Here is an 18043-nt window from a genome sequence, read left to right on the forward strand (position 1 = left end):
CAAATCAAAATTACATATTGCTGAAAGCGAAGCTGACGCAAGTCAATGTACAACGTGCCACAGCAAAAACAATCAGCCTGTGATATTTAAATGCATATTAGCAGTGAAAACACACACACACACACACAGACCCACACATGCACCCAGTTGGTTGTACATGAATATTTATGATCTCTTTTGGGCAAGAAGATGTGCAGAGCAAAGTTTGTTTTGTAATTGAAATTTTGCTGTGCCTCTCGTGCAATTAAATGCAGTCGAAATGGCCAAGGCCTCTAAAGTTTCAGCCGTAGAGAGATACTTTTCAGTATGCTTAGCATACTTTTATTTTCTGAAGGGTTAACTTTCGCTCTTTATGCCAACGCGCCTTTTGTTTGATCCACCACCACCCGATGCCTATTAAAATCCAGCGCCAGAGAGAGCGCCTCGGCTGCCAGCCCTATTTTATTTAATAAATAAAACGTATTTTCCTTTGCCTTTCGGCCATATGCGAAGAACGCGGGACGCAGAAGGCCGAGACAAAGGCGGCCAGGACAGCCCACAGTATTATAAATGTATACATACATATTACGCATACGCCCCGTGCTGCTTTAATATGCATATGCAGGCGCATTGGCGGCAGTTGGGTAGCATGGGAGCTATGGGAGTTGGGTGCTAGGATGCGGGAGTTGGCCAACTCTGTCAGTGGTTAGTGACGCGTCGGGGCAAAAACTGTTTTCGCCGGCGCTTAATGAGTTTGCCATTGATTTAGGCATGCCAGGGCAATCCATGCGGCCCCATATCCTGCCTATAGTCCTGCCATGGCTGGCTGGACTGAGGGGTTTTATTTTCCGAACCCACCAAGCTTGACACAATTTATGCGCGCACCATGTTCTCTTTTTGATGGGCGACTTTCCAAACCATTTGTGTGTGCGAAGTAGCTCTTAACTTTCAACTGGCCAACTGGCCATATTTACCTTCAAGCCGAACGCACTGGGACCATTCACAACTATTCACTTTAAATTATGGGATACGGATACGAATACGAATTCGGGATATGAGGGTTTAATCACGCGCACGCAAAATATTTAATATGTTGACAAAAATCACAGATAATTTAATGGCAAATACTTTGCTGTATTTATAGGTATGTGTTTTGCTTTAAAATTTATTGTAATTGTGAATTATGTATGCCCACTTTTTTATTTCATGCTCATTTGTAATTACAAATGACAGTCGTGTCGTGTGGTGCTTTTATTCGCAATTTTATTCTTTATTGTTTAAATTGCCGTTTGTTATGTTTCTTAGCTTTGACGTCGTGCTGTGCAATTAATTCACTTTTTCACACCGCCTGCATGCTGGCATTGTGCAATTGATTGATTTCCATTCGAACAAGCTCGCTGAGTGGAGTTTTTTTTTGTTGGTGGGGGTTTTTGGACAGTGTTTGGGTTTAGTTTTGTGTTTTTGCCACCACTTCTTGAACTTTTACAACCGGCAGTCGCAACGCGAAGACACGGAACGACAACGATAACAAGCAGAACAAGGGTAAAAGTAATTGCAGTTTTGATATCTGGCGTATATCCTTGCCGTTGATAAGTCTCGCTAGTCTGGAATTGAACCCACTTTTTCTGTGTTGCACGATATGTACTCTCTTATCCACTTGTGATATGATCGATTGCTAGGATTATGCTTGGGGAACACACTTCAATGGCAGTTAAAACTTCCGGTTCAGTCAGGAGTTCAGCGGTCGAACGGTTTTCAAACGCTTGCGCGGCCTCTCCTTCATCTTTGGTCGCATAATTGAATTTTAATTGACTCAATTCCGGGCCGGTCGGTTCACTTAGGCGAGCATATTTCATTTGGCCATATAAATCACTTTCATTTTTTGCGGCTAAGCCAGCACAAGGGCTTCATTTGCAGTTGTTTTTGGCCCTATTATAGCTACAGCAGAAGTAGTATTGGTAGTGGTAGTTGTGCCAGCTGCCACCGCACTCACGACGTCCGATAACCAGGACGAAGACGAGCAGGACGAGCTGAACGAAGACGACAAAGACGACGAGGATGTGGATGTGAATGTGGACGTGGACGAGGACGAGTACCGACCGCACGGCAGCAACGATGGGCTCATCTTAAAACCGGCCGCGTGGCCATCTGAACTGCTGGAAAACGCGAACGCAACTGAAAAGGTAAACGCACTCGCAGCCCAAGGAGGCCCATCAAATCACAGCAATCTGTTCGGGCCACAGACAACACATTGCTCCTCGTGTCAGCCCAACTCGTTCACTCATTCACTCGTTGGCTGAATCTCAACGAGCGCTGAATGCGCTCAATGGAGAGAATCCAGAGTCGAGAACCGAGTGAGTTATTCGCCGGCCTACGGGGGGTATACGCCATAAAGCCCACATGGCGTATACGATACGCTTTTGAGTGCTTTTTGAGTGCCAATTGAGGGTGCCAACTTTTCCCGCCAGCTGGCCAAGTGGCGCCACTTTTGGGGCGACTCAAGTGGTGAGTGGTGAAAAGCTTTCAGCTATTGCTGAATGGAATTGCACAGCAAGAAAATACCTTCTACAATTTGGACACATTGCTCAAGCTTAATTCCGAAATGTTCTACCTCGACCCATTCAAAAATATTTGGGAAGAAACGAAGTTTCTTTATAAGTTACTTAACTTAACTTAACTTGACACAACTAAACTTTTTCCTTTGAAAATTATTATAATTATTATTAATTATTGTATTCAGACCCATACATTTTCAGCAACAAACTGTAGAATGAACAATTAGGTCATGTTTCAGTCCACACAATAATGATTTCCAAGAATAAACCACAAATTAAAGATCCACTTAAAAGTGACTTCTAGATTCTACCCCTCCGGTAATAAAATTGCACTTCAATTGAAAATTGGGCAAGTGGTAGGTGGTGCTCGATAGCGTTTCGAAAATCAGTCCCCTGCCATGGATCGCTGATCAAAGGCGTAATCAAATTGGCCGCCGCCAGAACTTACCTCGAATTTACCGCCAATAATGGAGCCCGCCTGGCCAATATACAGAGTGGATGCCGAATCGAAGACCAATTCGATGGGCTCCCTGGTGACCAGAGTGGTGTTGCGCAGCTCGCAGTCGTAGTAGAAGGACACTTTATCGCTGAGCACCTGGAGGGCAATCGAGTTCCACTTGTCCGGCACATGAGCCACACCGAAGCTGGCCAACTTGCGGCCGATGTTCTGGTCCGCCTGCGTGTAGACCAGCGATACGTTGTAGCTGTTCTTCACGACGGGCGAGAGGTGAACGCCCAGCTGGACGACCGTGTCCAGCGGATTCACCACGCTGAACAGGTAGCCGCCCTTCAGCGAGCTCTGCCGGAAAGTGATGAGGATGGCGAACTCGTAGAGCTTCTCCGGTAGGAGCATCCGATACGGCGACTTCACGTCCGCCGTCTGCAGGAAGCGGAAGGCGGGGAAGCCGTCCTCCGCCTCGCCAAACTCGATGCCCGCAAATTGGTTGTTGTTCATGATGTCGGTCAACGTGTATTCGGCCAGGGCATCTGAAAAGGTAGCCAGGTTGGTGTTAGAGTCACACTCATTGCCTTTATTACGGAATTGTTGGTTCTACCCCAAAAGCATTCGAAGTAAGAGAACAAAATTCAGAAACTATTTTAATGGGATATTAGTGAACTTTTTACGGCTTTAAATGTTCTATTTTTCATTTTGAAAATATTGCATTCCTAATTTCTTAGGATGTTTGGGTATTGATACTGAAATATTACAGTTTGAGGTGCACTGGCCTGCAATGTGTGTGCCCAAAAGTATACTTCACTTTTAGCACATGCTGCAATCGTGTGCAGCCCAAAAGCTTGCAATGAACTAATGATTGTTAAAAATACTTTAAAAAATATTAGCAGCAACCTAATATATTTAACACCTTAATTGCAATATTTAGTGGCTGAAACTAAAAGTTAAAAATAAAATAGTGAGTAGCACTAACCTTTAATGGACTGTCCCACCAGCTCAAAAGATCCGAGCGCTGGATCCAGCAGCATGCAAATCATGCCCAATGCAAACATTACCCATTGTAGCACACGCATCTTGATCCGAATGGGGAGTCTGCAAAAAAAGCAATAAAAAATCGTAAGCTGTCATCCATTTGAATCTGTAAAATTATGAGATTAAAGCGGCACTTCCGTTTCGCTGGGTAATCAATGCACAAATGTGGCCAGTTTCGGATTGCATTCACAACTCGCATACGATTCCCCACCACTTTTGCGGACACTTGTGCGTGGAAATAAACCAACCGCAGACACTTTATGCGCCGCCCGCAATTATGGGCAGCAGTATTGGCAACACGAGTCGCACACTTGACTCAATGCCCAAATTATATGCACACGGGCATCCCTCCTCGGTTTTGGCCAACTTGGCTGGCTGGCTGGCTGGCAACATTTTGTAATTACCTCCCCGGCAAACCGCAAAGCCCTTGTCCCATTCCCGATTCCGATGCCGATTTCCATGCCATCGCACACACCCAAAAAGATAGTTCATCTGGAAGCCACACAACTTTGCGGTCGGTCTTCATTCATTCGCCAAACGAAAATCGTAGGCTTCGGCGGAAAAAAACTATGATTCATTCATTGGGTTTGAAGCAGTCAGATCGCCAGAAAAGATTAACAAAATAATGGTAATTATGAAGGGCAGATCGCTACACACAAATAAAATGAGATTGTTTCTGCTGATCTTATCATAGCTCTACGATCTCTTTGATCATTGAAAAAAAGGTTGTCTCATTCTTAACGCAAAATAAAATAAATATAAATAAATATATTCAAGTTGCTTTAATGAGCATTTAGCTTGATGCTCTTTTGTGCCCTATTATAAACAATAAGCGTTCAATGGATCATTAAAAATACTTTTCCGTGTATCTGTTTACCTACAAATTTCGGGGACACACCTAGAACTCAAATGAGCCATAGATTAAAATTACTTTGTTTTTGAGGGGCACTGTGCCAGTTGAAATGTCAGAGATCAACGTGAATCATTATCCCATAAACACAAATTTTGTCAACTGCTCAGTACTCGAGCTGTAATCGCTCAGCCAATAAATCATTTTCTGATCCCAGCTTCTACATATTACGCAATTATCTGCTGCCAAGGGCAGCCTGATAAACCCATTCTATTGAAAGTGCACAAGAAAAGTTCAGGCGCTCCAAACATCATGTGTGAATAATTTGAACACAATAATATAACACAATTAATGGGCGCCAGTTACCCAGCAAACGCAGATCCAATCTACAGATACAATTTACATTCGGAAACTATGTCGCTGACCCCGAAATGTCTGTGGACAATTAATATTTATCAAGACCGACTTAGCAGCCCAACAATAAGAATCGAAAAAGTAGAAATATGCTTGAAGTCGACACTTTCACTCCAGTTGGCTGCGTATGAAATGCAAATTACTTTCAATTGTGGGCATCGACTAAAAGTGTATTCTTGTCTCAATTTGTGGCTGACAGCTGACTCAAAATATTTCGGCAACCCATGTTCAACTAATTGGCCTGTATAATCATCAATTCACATAAAAGTAGTCTTGCTTCAAAACGCCGATCTATATCTTAATTATTCCGAATAATATGCATATTTTATACGAGCAGTTTTTAACAAGAAATGCCATAAAATAGCAAACATTTTTTATTAACTGCAAGCATAGTGAAATAATATGTAGAAAATTAGAAATTCGCACCATCCCTTCCTTTAGTATTTCTTTATAACTTTTGATTTTTATAATTTCTATCAATCAAATACAAACAGGATTTGTGACTCACTGTCTTGGGTGTGTTTTATATTGTTTAGCAATTTCTTGAAAAATAGAATAAAATAGAAAACAACCGAAGAAGTGAACGATTGCGTCACGTATAAAAAAGAAGCATTACTCCAGCTTTCAATGCGAACGCATTCTGAATGAAATAACGTAAAGTCTGCAACCAGCAACACACACACAAACACACACATCAAGTGCTGTCTACATATGTGCACTTACATCATTTTTGGCCAACAATCTTTCGACTCCAAGCAGTATGTTCGACAATCTGCACCAGCCACTTAATGGCATCATTAGGCGCCAAAAACAAACAGCCATACAAATTGAACAATCGCCCCAAGGGGGGGGTGGGAGAGGGGAATTTGATTTTCAAGCATTATCATACGAATTCCTGGCCATTCCGTTGGCGTGTCTTTCCTGTTTCTTGCTCTCCACACAATTGGCTCCCTGACATAATGAGGCAGCATTTATGCAGTTCACAGACGGCGAGCCGCACATCACGTGCAACATGGACCGCGTGGCCAATGTCAGCGGCGACCCCTTTTGGCCAAGCTCTACCCCTTCCCCCTCCCGATACAAATTCCCACTCCCCACTCGCCAGCAGGGATCCCCGCTCCATACAGGCACAACTGCGGTCGCATTAATAGTTCTTAAGTTTTATTCAATTAGTTTGTGGTCTTGTGAAGTACCAGTTTCTTACTTAACATTTATTTTAAGTGTCTGACTATGTTGCTGATTTCCACATTTATTTTCAGTACCAATAACAAGCATTTAAAAATACATTTAATAACAATTGCTCTGGTTCCGCATCAAATTATGCATTTAAAAACAAACTAGCAATTAATTAGTTCGTTAAATCAGAGACTATTAAAACGAAATCTGAAGCACCATTTACTATACCATTCAGAGTTGTATGCACAAGACCTATTGCTGTGCCCTTATCTGTGTGCATATATATATGAGCCCGATTGCCTGGCTCCCGGGGAGGCGAGTAATAATACTCCGGCTGTTTGTTTAGAATGGGACGCACGTACGACCGATTATTGGGGCCTAGCCGGCAAACTTGGGCGTGGACGGAGCGCGGCTCATGTAAATGCCCAGGAAAGTGTCGAAAGAACGGTCATAATAAATAAAACTCCCCACAAAATCAAAGCTCCCCCATGTATTTCACTTATGAATTTACGAGTCATTATGATTTTCCGCTTTTGCATCCGCTGATCATAAGCATGGCAGGCCATTTGGCCCACAACCATATGCAATTCCCAAAACCAATAAGCAATAAAATTTTATTCAAACTAGCAGCAACAGCTGCCAATTTTTTGTTTTAAATCAAAATAGATCTGAGTGTTGGTGGTTAGTGTCGTAAAAAGTTGCGCACATCAAATTCAAAAGTCGTCAGAGCGTTGCACATTCAAAAGCGGTAAGACCTTTCAAACAAAAAAGAAAAAAAGAAAGTAAGAGATTCAATGAAGGGAAACACCCGCTTGTAAAAAGCACAAAAAGTGAGGGAAAATTCTAATAAAATTTTATTTTCAATAGTAAATCGGCTCAATATGACTGAGGGGCATATGAAAGGGCTCTCTGGCCACAGACGACGACCAAGCGCCAAAGCACCAAAACTGTGCCACTATGTCACTGCAACCGGGGACAGGGACCAAAGACCCATCTTTCCTCGACGGCAAAAGCGGCTGAAAAGCTGCAGCAACTGCGGCAAAGACAGACGTCGCAGTGAAATACCCTTAAAAACGGTTTAATGGAATTCGTAGAAATTATTAAAGTATTAATTGTATGTATATATTTCCTTTTGCAACTCAGACAGAAGTCTATTGGCAATAATCTATTTTTACTTCCATTTCATATTTAAAAAACAGTGTTACATCCAAATAGATTTTTAAGTAATTATGTATTACAAATCAGTTAAATGTTTGTTAAATGTCACTGCTATTTTTACATAAGTTTACTTTTTTATGAAATTAAATGAATATTTTTCTATATTTTGCCATGACTTATTACAGAGTATTCCGTATTCGGCTTTCACTAGCCAAATTTCCTTAGGGCCCTGTTTGGTTCGTCGCGCACTTTTTGTCGCCGCTTCTGCGCCCCTAAGTGAACTATTAGCTTTGTTGATTTTATGTTTTCCAATTTGTTTTGTGATGTACTTGCTGCGAGGACTGGGTTGGAAATGGGTTGGGTATGAGGATGAGGTTGGGGATGGTGACGGTGATGAACGAGGGGGCAAAGAGTTGCCTGTCAGCTGGCGTGTCGCCTGCCGACGTTTATTGGCTCTGCTTTATTTGCTACGCCCAATCCGCCCTTTGTTTGATTTAAAGGATTTACATGCCCAATTTGGCTTTATATATTTTTAAGGTTAACACGTAAATGTACACGTACACACACCTACACCCACACAAATGGAGAGAAGTGATTGGGCTGAATGTTTAACATTTTAAGTGCCTTCATTTAAAGTGGAAAATATTTTACAAACAGCTTTGCATAAATAAACGACAATGCATCGAAATACAAGTTGCCACATTCAGAGCAACAGAAACCACTTCCCCAAAGACATTCATGCCAAGACCAACTGTTGCATGCTGGCCAAAAGTGTGGCTCTTGGATGGATGAGCGATAAAGGCCCAAAGCGTAATTCGATATTGGCCAGCTGTCAGCCAAAATCGGAGGTGTGGAGTGGGTTTCGATTGCAGAGACATAATACCATAATTATAAATGGATGATAGAGACACACAGTCTGGCCAAGAAACTGAAGTGACCGAATGAAAAGTTCACAGAATGGGAAATGATGAAATTGTATTTTTAATTTCGCAAAGCAGCACTCATCAAAGGGATACGAATATAAAACATTTGCTTAGCAACAAAAAAACATATTGATCGTGTCAGTTGCAGCTGCAATATATTATATTTTATTACCCTCGCAAATTTCCCACATATTTTTACCCAAATTTCAACATGCGCTTGAAGAATGGCCAAATAAACACAATCAAAGTGCAGGTTCACTATTTACCAATCCAATTCTATAGTACTGCAGAGCATTGAACTTGCAAATATTCCTGGGTATTCCTCATAAAAGTGTACATCTATACGAATCTCACAGTTGGGGTCGTTGAAACATTCAGAGAAAAATGTGCAAAAATAATATATTTGACTTACTGACAGCATCAATGGCAAACAATGCAATATAAATAAGAAAAAAATGCTCTTTTATTTGAAAGGCTTACTGCCGCAGACAAGCGATTAATAATGCCTCAAACATTGGCAAATAAATAAACCAAATTACTGACTAGGAATTTTTTGAACGCGCTTTTTGTAAATTTTGCTGTATATTTTGGGTGGTATAAATATCAGCAGTCTCCCCTTTTACGACTCCTTCTGATCCACAAAAAAGCATCATCTCTGTGTTTAGCATTTGGGTTAATTCCCTTGATAATGGTGCCGGCAAAATGGCAACATAAAAACTGAATCGCCAGACACAAAAATCGCTCATAACAAAAAGTATATAAATACACACCGATCTCGGTTTTGTTACCCACTCCCATTTACTTTTACTTTCTGACCCCGATCTTCTCAAGAACGTGGCTAAGTTGCAGTCCTACTAATTGGCCACATGCCTCGGAAGCCGAGGAGCAGAAGCTAAAACTGCCAGTGTGCCACTTGCATCCCGCTTTTATTTTTCTACAAAGTACTTCCCCTTTTATTTACACTTAAAGAAATATCACTAGCCATATGCCAAATATTCGAAATCTTAAAATGTCGAGACAAAACTTTTTTGTTGTCTCAATATAATTATTTTTATGTATCTCATGGTTTAATTTGATTTTTCTTCTTTCTATTTAAGTTGTTATTTGATTAGAATGCAATTTCCTATTAAAACGAATATTTTTTCCTATGCTATTAATTTATGATAGTTTCTAGATCCCATTTTTTGTGCAACAGCTGCCGGCGAGTGATTTAAATAATCTCTAAGCGACGAGTGCTACTCACATTGCACTTAGCTGGAAGGCGGCCATGTGCAACATGTTGTCGCAATCCCAAACACAAAAAAAAAGACGAAGGCGCAGACAGCGAAAAAGTTCAATGAAATGTGCATCATGAGGCGTTTCGGATACAGATTCGGAATGGGATTGGGGGATTGGGATTGGATATCCAGAAATCCAGATCTGAGGCTGTGGCCGTGCGTGTCCCATCGAACTTGATGAATGGGGTGTGCCGAGGCATCAGAGTGTTCGTTATTGCTGTCATTATAATGCTTTGCATTTATTTATAGCTTCTTTGCCGCTTATCTCGCATGCAATGTTTGTGTGTTTGTGTGTTTTTATGTTTGTATTTTTTCACTGGACACTTTAGCCAAAAGTATAAATAATGATTGGCGATCTTTGGCCACGCAAAAACCCAAAATAGGTAGTTGAACTCTTTGCCCGCAACACGGGATTCAAGGTTGACTGGGTGGCCGCTGCATTTCACGCAGTCTGGTATCGAAAATCGACTTCCTACAGCGAAGTTGCCTCCGAATATTTTTTCATATCTCCATTTGCTGGCATTCGGCCAGCCACGCGATGCACAAAAAAAGTGTAACTCGAAATGGAGCAAAAGTTCATAAAAATTCTGGCTACCAGTCGCCGCCAGAGAAACTGACTAATTATTTGTTGTGATATTCATGGAAATTTTTTGTTTAATACTTCACGAGCCAAAATAATGTCCTAAAATGTTTTCTATAACTTTCGAGACATATAGAACGAAATTCCCAAGGGTCTAGAGAACAAAGAGGCGGAAAGTTTCACAACGCAAATTTTTATTGCTCTAAAAATAGGCATAATGTTCACACTTCGGCGGACGACAGCTGTCGGGAAGACAATTATTTGTCCGTCAGTCTGTCCACTTTTGATGGAATCATTTGTCTGCGATGACCTTGTGCCCACAGATGTAGGGCCAACTGCATGGCATCCCATAAAAGACCTATAAACATTTCAGTTTATTTCCAAATTGCCATCTATGCTTGTTGTTATTGCTTCATTTTCGCATAAAATTAAAATGTTGGTGGGAAAATGTATTTGATGTGTGTGTGTGTGTGCATGTAACTATGTGTATTGCGAGATGTCTCTTTTTTCCGCAAAAACAAGAGTAATGGAATGTACGGACTATGGGAGTGGGTTAACATTCATCATGCTAGTTTTGTGGTCTAGGATTCGGTGGCGTATGCGTAATGCGGCCACTGATATGAACTTGCCACAGGCTGGAAAACGAATTTATGGCCAAAAGCCCGTTATCAGCTTGGCAGCAGAAGTGCGGCAAGAAATCCGAATTAAAGCCGGGAATTAAAGCTGGCCGAACGAAGCCCATTTGATTGCACTTGATTGGCAATCAATGAGCGTGCTCCGACTTCCTCTGTCACCAGATAAGCACAAAAAAATCTATTAACCGGACTCGGTGTCCTGGCCAAAACGAAATCTAATATCCATTTGGCATGGATGTGGTTGCTCCGGGGGCCAGGCAGCATCACGCACACGAAAGGCGGCAATAAAGCGTCCCGGACTTCAGTTAATAATCAATGTGAGTGGATGGAAAGAGCTGGTGGTGGTGGATGGAGGTGGTTGGAGGTGCTGGCATTACTCCTTGAAAGGTTAAGTAGCGAGTTGTCGAGTGGCGCTTGACTGCCAAAAGCAGGAAACGGAAGCCAGGACACGATTGATGTCGATAAGTCACATCCTCGCCGGGCTAAAGGAGCATTACGCATACGTGGCTGTTAGTCAAACGTTTCTACTTCTTCGCCTAATTGAAATGGCTTTCATTAATGCCTCCATACCTCCATCCACAGAGGCGACTAAGTGACCCCCACCCAGACACCCGACGACGTGTCCCTGCCGGAGATAATGGATTGAAGTAATAAATAAATATATTAAAATGCTCACACGTCTCGCGTATTTAGCTCATTGTCGCTGGCGATATAGGCAAAAACAAAAAAAATAATTAATTAATAAGTAACATTTACGTATAGACGAGTGATTTCATAGTGTAATCTGTTGTTTTCACAGCTAGTCTAGAATTTATTGGACAGCTGGACCATCAAAGAGACGTCTTCCTCATGCGAGTCCAACAGTGTATAGCATATTTTGTAAGCATGCACATTATATGTGAATTTATGACGATCACGCGACGAACAGGTTCATTGGATGAGTTTCCATCGCTGGACTGTAAATTTATAAATAACTCTGGACCCATGGAAACAGCAGCGAAATAGCTTTCCCGGTCTACTTGGGAGTATCAATTTGCAGGTCACAAGCAGAAGTGCTTCAGATACATTGACCAAATTAAGCAGTACAAAAATGCATTGTAAAGCTGAGATTATTAATGATCAACCAAGCCATTTAATACCCAATTGATTCTGCAAAAGGCTTGATGAAAAAAACAGTCTTCGAGTTCACCTAATAGAGATTTAAGCTAATGATATGTCAATTTAGATGTTTGCAAATGACTGGCAAAATGTTATCAGAACTGTATGATAAAAACCAAACATATTTCATACTTTTTACTACTTCTATCAACGCAAACTTTCCTATGGCACGTGTGGCACGAAAAAACCATTTATTAGATTAATTTATGTTCGTTTATATTTCGCTTCATTTTTATTTAGAAATTCAAATCATGGCTGAGAACTAAGATCGTTAGACGGAGAACTAGTTTCCACTCGAAGTAGACGATACTGATCGAGAATAAATACGAGTATGTGCAGTAATTGCACGCAAACTCCCAAGCAAATTTAGTCGTAATATGTAAAGTAATTCCCATTACGTCAAATTGACGTCTAGCCAATGAGTTTGCATGAATTTCAATTTCCAAAGTGTGCATAAATTGTCGAATGAGAAGTTGAAAAAAGTTCGCCGGCTGGAGGACAACCGCAATCCGATGGAAACCAGACTCCAAACTCTAAGCGATCTGATAAAAAGTCATTCGAGATTTATGATAAGTGACACAGAAAGATACTTTTCTGTACCTGCAATGTTATGTGTGATTATTATTATTTGTGTGAATAATTAATGATATACCAAACTAAAATTGAATTTGTGGATGTTTTTTCAGGTTTAAGGTAAGCTTCTTTCCTTTAACATTCTCCTTTCCAGCGCTCTATTACTGCCATATCAGTGCACAAACCAACCTTATTTCGCGATTTTTCGCTCAGTGCAGTCGCAGCGACCTGCACTTTTTGCATAACTGCTTTGTCGCGCCAATGGAGGCGGCTAATCGCTGCCAACTTGGCAACGCATCAAGTCGCCGGCACACACAATGAATGCCAATTAATTAAGACGCGGGCACGGATCCGATCTCTCTCTCTCTGCTGCCCGTCGACTTATTTGGCTAATTGTCTTTTGATCGAACGGATAGTGGCCGAAAATAAATACATTTACATATATGTATGTATATTCCAGCCCACATTGGGTGAGCAAATTCAGATTAAACAGGTTGCGTTGCGCACGCGTTCAAAGGCGGCGACCGGCAATTATTGTTAACACGGGGAATCGATCGAGAAAACTGATTCAGAGGCGCCAAGCTCAGGTGACGGCGCTTGGCGTTTTGCATAAATTAAATTGGCATGATTTAGCTATAGATTGCCATCGTACACGAGCAATTAGAAGGCGTAATGAAAGGGGGTAATCATCCAAATGGTTTTTGCAGGTGACGAAAGTGTAGTACAGTCACTGCGAATTATGATCAAAGACAATGTCTTTGTTTATTTGCAATTCGAATGCATAAACAACAGGACACAATGGCCATTGTCCTGCATTTATAAACAATGACAACAAGTTCCGAAAAAAAACAAAACAAGCGGAAAACAAGCAACGATAAAATATTTAATGGCAAGGTCAGCGAAATAATGTTGATTTACTGAAATTGCAGCAGATTTTATTCCGGGAATACACACAAATAAATGCAATATAAATGTGTAAATATAAACCCGAACCTTATCAAAAATGCGATACTATGCCCCGGGAATCGTGGGAAAGTAGCCTCAAATGCAAATCGCCGATTAGACTAATCCAAATGCCCGCATGCCACGCCCACCGCAAATAATCAACGCCCATCTTGCACAACAATTATGCGCAACACTTGCGAGGCTAATATTTATGTAAACACGGACACGTATTTTCACTTGGAGCCCAATAACACGAATCTGTGGGATGCAAATGCATCTGCATCTCAACATCTCAGCATCTTGGCATCTTAGCAACGGAAAGTCGATCTGAGTGTAAGGCCGCGTTAATGCCCCAAACCTGTTCGTCTTCTGGCTATTTATTTTGCGGCATATATTTTGTTAATTTTGTTACCTCTGGAGCTGCTTGGCTACTTGATTTAGTGGTTTACTACGCTTGTGCACTGCAAAAAATGTATTCCAGTAAGAACGTTATGAAGCTTTTATACATTTTTATATTTTGATGATGCAATCTGTATATCTTTTGACAGTATAATAGTTTGGTGTGAAACCGGGGGCATTAAGGAAACTAATATGGTGAAAATGTCTTAAGAAAAACACAACCCAATTTCCGGAATAAACTCACCCAAATTTACGATACCTTATAATTACAAATTATTTTTTCATGTGCAGCCTTTATTACCGAGGGCCCCCCCGCGATCTTTCATCGCCAACTGCCTGGTTTCATTTAACAATATTATTATGAGATGCGAGTATGCGGCACTTGTGGGGCAACAAGTTGCGGATACTAGGCATGTTTCTAATTTAAATATTTTGCAAGTGCGCGAATCGAACAAGAATCGCGCACTACCATTCACTGCCATTGAAGTGACCTAATTGAGACGTAAGTTCATTCAGTTATCACTGCCGCGATTGTTCACTCACTTTTATGCCTGAGTCACTGCCAATTGGCGAAAATATGACGACATCGAGGGGTGTGTGTGGGGGTCACATGCAAATTTGTAGCCAATATTAATTAATTTCTACATTTTTGCATTTATCGCTTTTTTAGTGAAAAGTCATGCTTGTTTCGCGGCGACTGACTCATGAAGATTTATACTTGTTTTCGTTACAGAATCTTAAATTGGCACACATTGTTCTAGTTCCACTCACAAAGCCTACTACTATTTTTATAATGTAAATTTTTTTCCCTTTTTTTTTGCTGAGCTTGTGCAACTAATATCGGTGGCATTCCCTTTTGCAAATGTTTATGTGTATTACATCAAAGTACATTTGCTTTTCGGCCAGTTGTCGCTGCCGGTTGCTGTTGCCGTGAATTAGAGTCACACAGTGGCAACAAAATCGCAAAAAAATCGCAACAAAAGGGGGAACTTTCAACAGTCAAGCCCACGAATGTTAGCACAAATGTGTGCCAAAAATGTTGGCTGTCACAAGTTTTTTTTCCTGCCAAATTCGGGGCATTTGTCATTTAATTAGGACAAGTTAGTTCAGTCTGCATGGATATACCAAAAATCGGCGGGTAAAAGTTCTAAAAACCAGAATATCCACAAAGATCAATAAGTCAGCCGCCTGAATTAATATCATTCAATTTAAATACACCTTTTTCTATGCATATCATGCAGTGCTAAACCATTAGGAAAATAGTATTAAGAAAACCATTAGAAAAAGAGAATAATCACTTCGAAAGGCCAATAGATATTAGTTATTTTCCAAGTATTATTTGTGCCCTTAACCGATTTAATTTGGATGCATGTCATGCTTTGCAAAATAAATCACCAGAAAACTCAAACTGTGGCTTCTGTCACCCATGAAATAATTATAGATTCACAGAATTGCGACAGCTCTCACTCAAGATTTATATGCAATAATTACAAGTTTATTTCGACATGATTGCAATATGCAATTATCGCGCATTAAACTCACATATATGTATTAAGCTGAGCCCCATAAATCGCGAAGTTCTCAGGCGAATAAGTTGACTTATTGACTAGCCCCGTCGACAGCTTCAATTTCCGCTGCTCCATCGCAGACACAATCGACAAAATGCCGTTGAAAGATCGCTAATGTGTTTAACTCCTAATGCCGGCAAAATATTGGGGTACAAAAAAAACACAGACAAAACAGGCGATGAAAAACTGCAGATGGTATGGGAAAAACTCTAAAAGAAACTCTGCCACAATGGTTCCATTTAAATACTCTTTATTTTTCAGCATAAACCATGATGAGTTTATGGTTTTCAATTTAACGCCTTAGCGCTCTTTCTATAGAAGCAAATCAATAGTTATTTCCAGAATTTACGTGCTGATTTATCAGTCAGTCAATCCCCATAAACGTGAATAAAATGTGCAAACATTCCGGATGATTTTGAGCCAAGATTGCAGACATACTGCCAATATTTGAGCCAACAGATGGCCAACGAAATCCGTCAAGGGCAACAAAAAGCCGAATTGGCTTCTGCTCCTAAACCTACAGACTCTAAGTTATATTTATTAATGAGCTGCGCAAATATGCATAGTTAATTTTCAGTTCATTGCCGTTGTTTTTGCTTTGTTTGTTTGTCGGCTATTTTGTTTGTCGTCATGAATGGGTTATGATATCGGCAGAAATAGAGAAAACTAAATGTTATTTAGTAAGTAAATAAAAGCAAACGCTAATCGTTGGCCGAGATTACTACAGGCTAAAAATGCATTTCCCGCACTTCCAATTATCATTTGAAATGCCCGACTTCAAGTGGATTTGGGTGGGCAATATATAATTTTTGGACGTATACCCATTTACGTGACCATCAAAGGGTAATCGCTTAAAATAGTTTGGCGGACATACCTCAGTCTCCAGTTGAATGCCACTGAATATTTCCACGTTTTTCCTGGCGGAAGTGGGCCTTTTTCACTGCTGCATAGTTTCGGGCGACAGTTGCCAGCAGCAGGACACTTTTCACAAAGCCTTTGGACACTTTTCTTTACGCCCCGGTTTCCTTTTCTATATATGTATACTCTCGGGTATTCCGTTCTTGTAATTCACTACACTACACAAAACGAGGACATTATACATGGGCATTATACGTGGGGAAGATCAATGGCACAATGACAATGATTGGTCATTTGAGATGGCATTGACATTGGCCAGTCATTGTCCAATCCAATAATGGCACAAAGCAGGAGCCACAAAGGAGCAGCCCGAAGGACTTTTGAAGGCAAAACACAAAGTATACCGATCGGCTTTGCGGGGGGGGCAACTTCATTTCGCAATCAAAAGTACACTATAACTACAAGTTACTAGTCTGTATAATAAAAATAAATGGTAGATATTTATGGTGCTTGTTTCAAATGTTATAAGATAGAAATCAGAAAGGTATATATAATTCGCATTCATTAAAAGTTTATCAAAAACAATTGACATTTATATGAAATATAAATTATGCGACTTTTTGATGTGATTCTTGATTAAAATGGTTAACAACACCTAAAATATTTTATTTTTTATCATGTTGGCCATGTGCACTTGAACAGCCTTCGCCGGCATGCCTGTGCCTCTATTCTGCTTTGCATACATCAAAAGCTTTATCAAAAACAATTGATATTTATATGAAATATAACTTATGCGACTTTTTGATGTGATTCTTGATTAAAATGGTTAACAACACCTAAAATATTTATTTATTTATTATTTATTATTATAAAATATATTTGTTTCAAGTGTTTAATTTTGGATTTAATGTTGTATACACATTCAGCATGCTTAAGTCTGCGACTTTATATAATTCAGTTTAAAATTTAGTTTTGAACACATTTTTATACACTTCTTGCAATGAAATACTTAGATATATTTTTTTGTGTATCTTTTTTGTAACGCACAATCCCGTCGTTTTTTGCAGTGTATCAATCTCAGCCGGCAAAATCGCGAGTTTTAACGTTTTCGTTTCGCAGGGGAGCACGCTTCGGTGTGGCCGGCACTCAATTCGCGTGTGGGTGCCCTGCGATGCGCTCCGTTCAGCGTTCAGACTGAGACTGAGTCTGAGGCCTGAAAACGAAACTTTCGACCGCCGGCGAGTGTGTGTGTGTGCGTGTGTGTGTGAGAGCAGGCAGCCGGCAGAGCAGTCGGCAGTGCAGTTGGCAGCGCAGTTGGCAGCGGGAGAATGCCAAAATCAAAATGCTACCGTTTGCCGCCTATGGTAAATACATTTTGGCAGATACTTTTGTCGCTGATACCGAAACAGATACGGATGCAGATGCAGATACTAGCGGAACGCAAAATTCGATATGCAATTAAAAGCATTGTTTTAAGGCATTCGAATTGGTAGACAAGTTTCAGATGCG

General features: G+C 40.6%; 1 protein-coding gene across 4 annotated transcripts in view; it reads right to left on the minus strand.

Moving 5' to 3' along the window:
* LOC122615617 (collagen alpha-1(XVIII) chain) overlaps positions 1-17716 on the minus strand; it is a 55964-nt gene extending 38248 nt beyond the window's left edge. For 3 of the 4 annotated variants that reach the window (XM_043790630.1, XM_043790629.1, XM_043790627.1), the window contains exons 1-4: positions 17582-17716; positions 16551-16752; positions 3962-4080; positions 2983-3521 (exon numbers count right to left, since the gene is read on the minus strand). In XM_043790630.1, the coding sequence (XP_043646565.1) occupies positions 2983-3521; positions 3962-4061 (639 nt within the window). In that variant the 5' untranslated portion in view covers positions 4062-4080; positions 16551-16752; positions 17582-17716. The remainder of the gene's footprint in view (positions 1-2982; positions 3522-3961; positions 4081-16550; positions 16753-17581) is intronic. The other variant, XM_043790628.1, reaches the window with a different exon arrangement.
* Positions 17717-18043: the final 327 nt, after the last annotated feature.

This window comes from Drosophila teissieri, chromosome 3L, assembly GCF_016746235.2.
Source record: "Drosophila teissieri strain GT53w chromosome 3L, Prin_Dtei_1.1, whole genome shotgun sequence".
In the NCBI taxonomy this organism is placed as follows: domain Eukaryota; kingdom Metazoa; phylum Arthropoda; class Insecta; order Diptera; family Drosophilidae; genus Drosophila; species Drosophila teissieri.